Raw genomic sequence first — 8,079 nt, 5'->3', positions numbered from 1 at the left:
CAGAGCCAGCTCCTTCTCCCTTGACTCAGGTAAGAGGTAAGAGTCAATGGAGTCCAGGTTTTGCCTGGGCAAAGCAGGGACACTTGGTCTCCAAACAAAACACTCAATTCTTGGAGTCCTTTGACTCCCCAGCCTCCCTGCAGATGCCCCTCCCCCTTCCAGATGCTTCGAATAACTGAGATAAGCTAAGCTAACACTGTAACTACTGTGAACTAAGAGAACTAAGTTTTCAAATCTCTAGAGAAGCCTTTGAAGAGGGGGTGGGAGAGGTTCATGAAGGCAGCATTCTGAAATCACTGAACAAGTGAAGCCCTGAAACACTAGAATATTCTACAGATTCCTTAGCTCCAGGAACCACCTGTGCTTTGGGCATCTGGCTAAAGCCATGCAGTACACTAGTGGGACTTTTGTTTTGTTTCGAGACAGGGTTTCTCTGTATAGCCCTGGCTGTCCTGGAACTCACTTTGTACACCAGGCTGGCCTCGAACTCAGAAATCCACCTGCCTCCTAATGGGACTTCTTAAATGCTCATTTTTATAAAATTCTCCAGTTATCGAATCCTGTTTTAAGAGTTTTTAAGCTGGCTTTGTGACTGCCTCATGCTAGGATGTGAGGCAGAGGCAAGACTACCATCCCATGTTTGATCTCAGCCAGGGCTGGAGTACCAACGTATCTCAAGAAAAGGGGGGAAATGGGGGGGGGGGCACAGGATGGTAGTGCAGATGCAGGAGACTGGACTTGGGACCTTGCAAAAGTTAAATATACACCCTTAACGGGTGACACTCCCACCTTGGAAAAGATTCTTCAGTAACAGCATGACCTAGAGTGAGTTACTGGACCAGACAAGCAGGTGTAGCTTTGCTGAACAATATACAAGGCTGTGGTTTAAACTCCAGTACCTCTTACCAACATCTCAGAAAAGTGGAAAATCACAGGACAAGGACAAGGAAAACAAACCAGCTAGATGATTGGCTACTTGCTATCACCCATAAGGCTCTGGGTTGACCCCAGAACAAGCTGCCTGAACATTAGTTATGCCAAACATGGTGTGTGTGTCAGTCAGTCATTACTGAGGCCTCTTCTGACTCAGGCTACTCTTTGGGTAAAAGTACTTGTTGGCTTTGAACTCCTCCCAACCAGTAGTAAAATTAAGATATGCACCACCACACCCACTTCTTACTTTCCCCCCCAAAACCTTCAGGCAGCCTAAGCCAGTGTCAAAATCCCCAAGTGGCAAAGGCTGCCCTTCAGGCCTCCTTCTCCAGTCCCTGGGATTCCCAGGTGTGCATCACCACTCGATGCCTCACATTTACTCCATGTCATGAAGCATCAGTGGGGCCCATCATGGTGGCATACAAGGTTAAGGCAGAAGTGTTCAAAGTTCAATGTAAGCCTAGCTCTGTATCAAAAGTACAGCCCCTCCCCCCTTGTTAACAACAGTACTGGGCAGAACTTAAGCTAGGTCAAGATCTGGGTGCTTGTTGGGGTCTTGTCATGTAGCACAGGCTTACCTTGAATCTGATATAAGCCTTTTGCTGGGAGTACAGGTGTATGCCAAGCAAGATTTAAGTATAAGTCTAACTTTTCCTTGGGTGCCACTGTCCCAACTTGCCTCTGCTTTTTCAGTCCTATGAATCAAACTTGTGCCGACCCTGACTTTTAGAGCACAGCTCATGTTGGCCTTGAACTCCAGGAGCTACTTGTGACTCAGCCCAAGTGGTGGTGTTACGGAGATGAGCCAGTCAGTATGTCTACCACAAAGCAGCTTTACAATAAAGTTACTGTCATCTAATAATAAAACCCATGGAAGAGGGGACAGATGTTAAAACAGAATTAAGTAGAAGGTGCAGATCCTGTTTGCATGATTAGTATTTGTGGCTGAAAACCAGTTATGCAAACCTCAAATTTGCACATTTCCATGGTGATCCACAGCCCCTCTCAAGGGATGTGACAAAGGCAGGATAGTTCTAACCAGCTTATTCTTACCTCCTTGAAAGGGGCACTGAAAACCAAGGAAGGAAAGGTGTGTGTGTGTGTGTGTTTAGTCATTGCTTTGCTAACCATTTTACATTAAAAAACAAAACAAAGCTAGGCAGTGGTGGCACAAGCCTTTAGTTACAGCACTTGGGAGGCAGAGGCAGGCGGATTTCTAAATTCCAGGCCAGCCTGGTCTACAGAGTGAGTTCCAGGACAGCCAGGGCTCCAGAGAAACCATTTTGAAAAACCAAAACCAAAACCACACACAAGATAGGGCTGATGAGATGGCTGATTGGGCACTAGTCACCACCTGGAGTCTCATCGCCCAGGTGCCACCATGGGAGCAGAGAACCTTGATTACAAGGTTTATTACCACTGTAATAAAACTTCCATTATTTTCATGCACACTGATACTTGGTTAACTTCCAAAGGGAGAGCCTGCACTTGGCTGGTGGCCAAGTACACCGCCCGCAGAGACAGGGATAACACACCCAAGACCCCAGCTTTAGCACAGCAGGATCACCACAAATGTTCAAGGTCAACCTTGACTAATCAATTTAAGATACAAGAAACTTGTCATTGAGAAAGCCAGGTGTGGTGCTAAGCATTCTCCCCCACCACTCAAAAATGTACAGAACTAGTTTAAAACAGGAATAAATCAACCACAAATTTAAATTACAGGTACTATATTCCTTTGGTATAAGGCAAATCAACATTGAATTTTGCTTTTATTTCACTTCTATTTGCTCAGCTGACTTCCCTAAAAGGCTTGCACAAGAGAGGAGGCGATAAGAAAAGACCCATACCACACCTCACTTTGGGGGGAAAAAGGTTTATTTTCTCTTCAGAAGAAACAGAAGTTAGGGATGTTCGAACATTTACAGCCCACATTAACTTGCAGTTGGTCCTAACCCTTTCGGGAACAGCTGTTAAAAGTGTTAGGTGCTCTACCAGAATGAAGGTGTTCACCCAGACAGAATGTACATAGAAGATGCTTGAAGACTGCATGTTTTTTCCCTGAGAGACATGTAAGACAAAAAGATTTTGCTGAGAGCCATCTTTCCAAGCAGCCCGTCCCTCTTCACTCTGAAGGATGTGCCTCAACTATTCATCTAGTCAGCACTCAGACCACATGCTTCTTCTCCCTCCAATCAATCCCTTCCCGACCACTGCTGCTCTCAAAGTCTTCATGGCCCTGGACCTAAAATACCTACAAAGATCCTGTCTGTACTTCGGCTTTCTTCTCACCCTTTGTGAGCTGGGAAGTCAGGCTCCTAGTAAACAGAACTTCCATGGCTGGGTTATGAGACGCTAACCTTTAGTCACCTCAACCTATAGGGTTTATTCAACTACATAAAGTGCTCTTAAGTCCAAAGAGTTCAACATAAATAAGCAAACTATGATCCAGGATAAATACATGGGTACAAATCACTCCCGAAAGCTGGCAGGCAGGGCACTTCTTCCATTACATTCTTAGTCCTTTGATTCCTGCCTATTTTTATCTGCAGCCCTGTCTAAAGGTCACATTCTGAGGCTGAAGCTTTCAAATGACCCTAGCTTAAATACCTTCAGTTACCAGTGGCTTTTGTTAACCGGGTTTTGCAAAACCCAGTGTTTCTCTAAACTTAAGTGAGCATACTCATACTTGGAGCAAACTAATAAAGGTATAAATGTATAATTTCCAACTTTTGAAATTCCCAAGAGGACCTTTGATGATTTTCTTACCAAAATAGGACAAAGTAACAATGGAAAGCATGCCAATCCAAGAATGCCAATACCTGGTCACTGGGCTCAAAGAGGAAGTATTACTATCCTTTAACAGGAAAGTTGTGCTGACTCTGATTAGTATGGGGGAGGGATTACGTAGGTTCAAAGTTTGGGGGGGGGTTGGGGTGAGAGTTCTAATGCAGATAACTAAAATGGCCAGTGAAAAGCACAGGGAGGAAATGTAGACGACTTATCTACAGGGGAACCGGGAGCATACATGTCAACAGTAAAGGAAGGAGAGGAAGTACAGGTTACACCTAGAGACCAATACAGAAATTCAAAACAAAGTTTGGCAATCCTTAGTAGACGAGAAATACATATTTGTTTTATTGACACCAGGCATAAACTTGTGTTAAACAAGTAAACCCAGTGAATAGCACCATGGTTAAGACTCTAGCCTGCTTTACCAAACCACTTTACAATTTAGTAAGTCAACAGGGTATCGAATGTCTTACATCTATCTACCTGTGATCCTTAAATACAAAAAAAGATTGGATAATTAACCCTGCATAGTTATAAATCTGATTTGTTCTACTACAACCAGTCCACACACACACAACGGGTTCTGCATATACACTAGAACGGATGACAAAGTCTTAAAAAGCTGTAAGAAATACATTTCTAACTAGAGAAGCTGCAAATTTCAAAAGGGTATGGAAAAAACTAAATCCAAGACTTCCTCTTATGTTCAAAGAAATAGACTTTCTGTAAAAATATATACAATTTTTACAGACAAATACATTTCATAAATTTTCTTAAAAATCGAGGCTGTTCAGTTTTGTAACTAATTAGTGAACCTTAAAGTCAAGTACTTTTTGGCCATCACTAGGCTAATAAAGAATCATCCAAACCAAGCCAAAGTAGACAGGCCTAAAAGTCCTGAGCACTTGGACTTTGTCAAGAAGCACACCTGGACTGCTCACAGAGCATCTCCCTTCACATTCTTGTACAGCACTGCAGCTTCTAGTCGTTTAGTGACTTGTAGGTTACCAATGCATTTTACACAAGTCACCAACGTTGTTAATTAGGGCTTCTCTCTCAACACTCTGAGCAGAGTAATGGTTATTTATTGAACTCTGTGACTAGCCTGATGGCTGGCCCCTCTTCCATCTCTAGAGAAGGAAATCAAACCTTTCCATCCACCCCTTTCATTCCTTCTAGAAGTCCTTCTCCATGGCCTCTCAACGTTTTCTGAGAGGGAACTTTGCTTCATTCAGACAGTGACTCTTCCAGAGGGAGCACTTTTCCCATGTATTTATTCTTGTTAGCCACAATCCTGTAGCCACTTCCTTTTTGCTATGTTGCTACAGTAGAACTGGACTGTTAAAATCCTGGGAAGCTTCAAGTCCACCTTCATAAATACATATGTTTTCACAGATGCATGTAGTTTGGTGGTTGGTGTTTTAAGAGTCCCCTATTGCACTCACAAGGCTATCTTATTAGATATGCCAGACCAGCCCCTACTCCAGCAACACCCGCAAAAGCCAGCAGCACATTTCTGATGCCGCCTTCTAGGTCCTGTACGTGGAAGAACTCCACAAACCCATCCTAGAAAACAAAAAAAGAAAAGCACATTTTCAAGTATGGGTTTCTGCTGTTGTGACACTACATACAGAGAAAGGGTGAATTAAATATCCCCCAAACAATGGTCAACCAATTACCTACTTCTGGGATGCAAGAGACACTTCTGGAGTTCTTTCCAGTGAGTTACCACACCAACAGTTATACCAACAGTTACCTTACAGCAGTTGTACTGCACCTCAATTATTTTGTCTGAGCAGGGCCCATAGTCACTCTTTGGGTCCATCCCCATGTAGTATTTCTCCCATGGTATTTCCTAATGAGGATGACTGCACCTTACACCAGAGCTCTTTGGGTATTAACTTCTAAAATGCAGGCTCTACCCCTTATCCATTTGATTAAAATGAGGGGAATGTAACTTTGTCATCACAGGTGACTCTTACTTCTTCACGGTTTGAATCCACTGCTCTCAAGATTATCCAGCTGAATTAGCAGCACAACCCACAGAATACAAGACCTTTTGGTACAATCAAGACCGTCATAATCAGTTCTTCTCTGGACCTACCACCTACAACGACCAACATCATGCAACAAGAGATACATAAATTTTATCTGAAGCCGGAGAAAAGCTTTGTAAAAACCCTTTAGGTGCCTTCTCCGGCACCCCATTTCCACTCCACGGCCCCTTTATATCACAAGGCGAACTTACCCAGCCTCTTTGTTTGACAAGCCAGTCCCGTTTCGTCCTTACAAGAACATCTGTGATACTTTCTGCTAATGGTTCGATGCAGCTTTCTCGGTTTATGCTCTTTAAGTGTTTGGCCACAAAGGCACCGAAAGAAATAAGAGTCACAATCCTGCCCCAGTTTGTTACGCCATCTTTGAAAACATGGATCATTACTCGAGAATAAGATTTCACATCGTCTTCACTTTTAATGTCCAGCTTCCGGAGCATGCCTGAGAAGAAAAGCAAGAAACCTCATGGCCTCCTTTGTCTGCAGCCGGGCATTACCCTCCTGCCCACCCACGACGAGGGGACCCGGCTCTAGAGCAGTCAGGCGGACCCCACGCCGACACTGACATCCCACCCTTTCCGGCCTTTGAACCCAACAGCCAGATGGGCGGAAACAATGACTCACGGCCAGAAAATTCTGGTTGCTGAGCCAGGCTCCGGCTCTTCCCGCACGGCCCGGCCCAGCCCGGCCCGGCCCGGCCCGGGCGCCGCTTACCCTGGAAGGCCGTCTCGTGGTTGCGCAGCACGCCGTCGCCCACGCGCCGCAGGGTCTCCAGCGCCCTCCGGCCCGCCGCGCCAGCCTCGCCCAGAGGCTTCGAGTCCTTGGAGCCGGTCGCCTGCTCCCGCAAGTAGCGCGAGATGATCTCCAGCGACTGGCGGTACAGGTCGTCCTCTTCCTCCTCGGGCGGCGGCGGCGTGGAGGGCAGCGAGCCGTCGGCCCCGGAGCTCTTGGCCGCCTCGCTCACGAGCTCCAGGAGGGGCAGCGCGGCCGGGCGCTTGCCGATCGCCTCCGGCTCGCAGCCGTCCAGCTCCTCCTCGGGAGACACGATGGCGGCGGCGGCGGCCGTGGAGGCCATCTCTTCGGGCGGCACGGCGAGGAGGCCGGGCGACTTGTGCAGCCGCCTTTCGGCCGACGCGGTGACGTCGGGGTCCTCGGCGCCCACGGGCGGCGGCCGGGCGACCACCCGCGCGCCGGGCAGCAGGGCGGCCTCCCCTCCCCCCTCGCGCCGCGCCTTGGCCTCCTCGGCCACCAGACGCGCCCCTGCCGGGGAACCGCCGCCCGCGCCGAGGCTGGCGCCGCCGCAGTACAGGTTCAGGCCGATGACCGCGTTTCTCCGCAGGCCAAACATGGTCGGACGCCGCAGGCTCAGGGGAAGGAGCGGGGAAGGCCGCGACTCCAGACCGGAGGCAGGCGGAAGTCAGGAGTGAGGAAGGCCGTTCCCTGCCGCCGCCTTAGGGCGGCTCTGACTTCCCGTAAAAGGGGAAAGGGGCGGGCGTTTCCGGAGGGCTGGCCCGGCCGCTCCGCGCCTCTTCCGGCCCCAGTGCTCTCGCGGCTTTCCCGGCGGCCGTTGGCGGAGCGCGGTACCTGGGCTTGGCTCGCGGATTGTGTTTTTACGTCTGTTGCCACTCTCAGCCCCGCTGGCCAAGTGCATAGCTTCCCGGGGAATGGTCCCTGCTCGAGAACGCCTGCTGATCTGTGTCGGTTTTTGAATTTCGGGCTGCCCGAGAACTCTGCATAGCCCAGGCTGGTCCTGACATAGGCAGCCCTGCCTTAGCCTTTCTCGTGCTGGCACGATAGGCTTGCACTACCTGCTGCGTTTTTATAACATACCAGTTCTTAAACATTTTTTACTTGTGTGTATGTGTGGTTGTGTGCCTGCCTCCAGGTGGGTGCTGGGAGTTGAACCCGTCACCTGGAAGAGCAAACTAGGGAGGGCATCTCTTTGCAGTCTCCTGCACCACAGCACTCTTAAACCATTGATTTACTTAGAAATTAGGGGGAATTCCTGCTCTGTCATTTTTCTACTTTGAGCCCCCACTCCCTGTGTTCCAAAATGACTTCCCGTTCCTTTTTTTTTTTTTTTTTGGGTTTTTCGAGACAGGGTTTCTCTGTGTAGCCCTGGCTGGCCTGGAACTCAGAAATCCGGTGTAACTCAGTTGGTAGAGAGTTTGCCTACCCTTGTGGAAGTCCTGGGTTGATCCCCAGCACTGTATAAAACAATGAAGATCTTTGGTGGACTGGCTAAACTTATGTCAACTTGAAACAAACTGGAGTTCTATGGTCTGGTGATCCTGGGTTC

General features: G+C 48.1%; 1 protein-coding gene across 3 annotated transcripts; it reads right to left on the bottom strand.

Moving 5' to 3' along the window:
* Nucleotides 1-2,793: 2,793 nt before the first annotated feature.
* Nucleotides 2,794-7,246, bottom strand: Mcl1 (MCL1 apoptosis regulator, BCL2 family member). Of its 3 annotated transcripts, XR_003843710.1 has the most exons (4): nucleotides 6,495-7,232; nucleotides 5,975-6,222; nucleotides 5,709-5,833; nucleotides 5,214-5,292 (listed from the first exon to the last, which is right to left on the bottom strand). XR_003843710.1 is itself a non-coding variant. In XM_021196511.1 (3 exons), the coding sequence occupies exons 1-3, from the start codon at nucleotides 7,126-7,128 to the stop codon at nucleotides 5,176-5,178; spliced, it is 999 nt and encodes a 332-aa protein (XP_021052170.1). In that variant the 5' UTR covers nucleotides 7,129-7,246; the 3' UTR covers nucleotides 2,794-5,175. The 3 variants fall into 3 exon arrangements, 2 of the variants coding, with proteins under 2 accessions (XP_021052170.1, XP_021052171.1); XM_021196511.1 differs by lacking the exon at nucleotides 5,709-5,833 and having other exon boundaries at nucleotides 2,794-5,292; nucleotides 6,495-7,246; XM_021196512.2 differs by lacking the exons at nucleotides 5,709-5,833; nucleotides 5,975-6,222 and having other exon boundaries at nucleotides 5,168-5,292.
* Between the last annotated feature and the right edge of the window lie 833 nt (nucleotides 7,247-8,079).

Source organism: Mus pahari, chromosome 4 (genome assembly GCF_900095145.1).
Source record: "Mus pahari chromosome 4, PAHARI_EIJ_v1.1, whole genome shotgun sequence".
NCBI lineage: Eukaryota > Metazoa > Chordata > Mammalia > Rodentia > Muridae > Mus > Mus pahari.
Note: the sequence above shows the minus strand (reverse complement) of the source record. Positions and strands in the feature narration are given on the sequence as shown.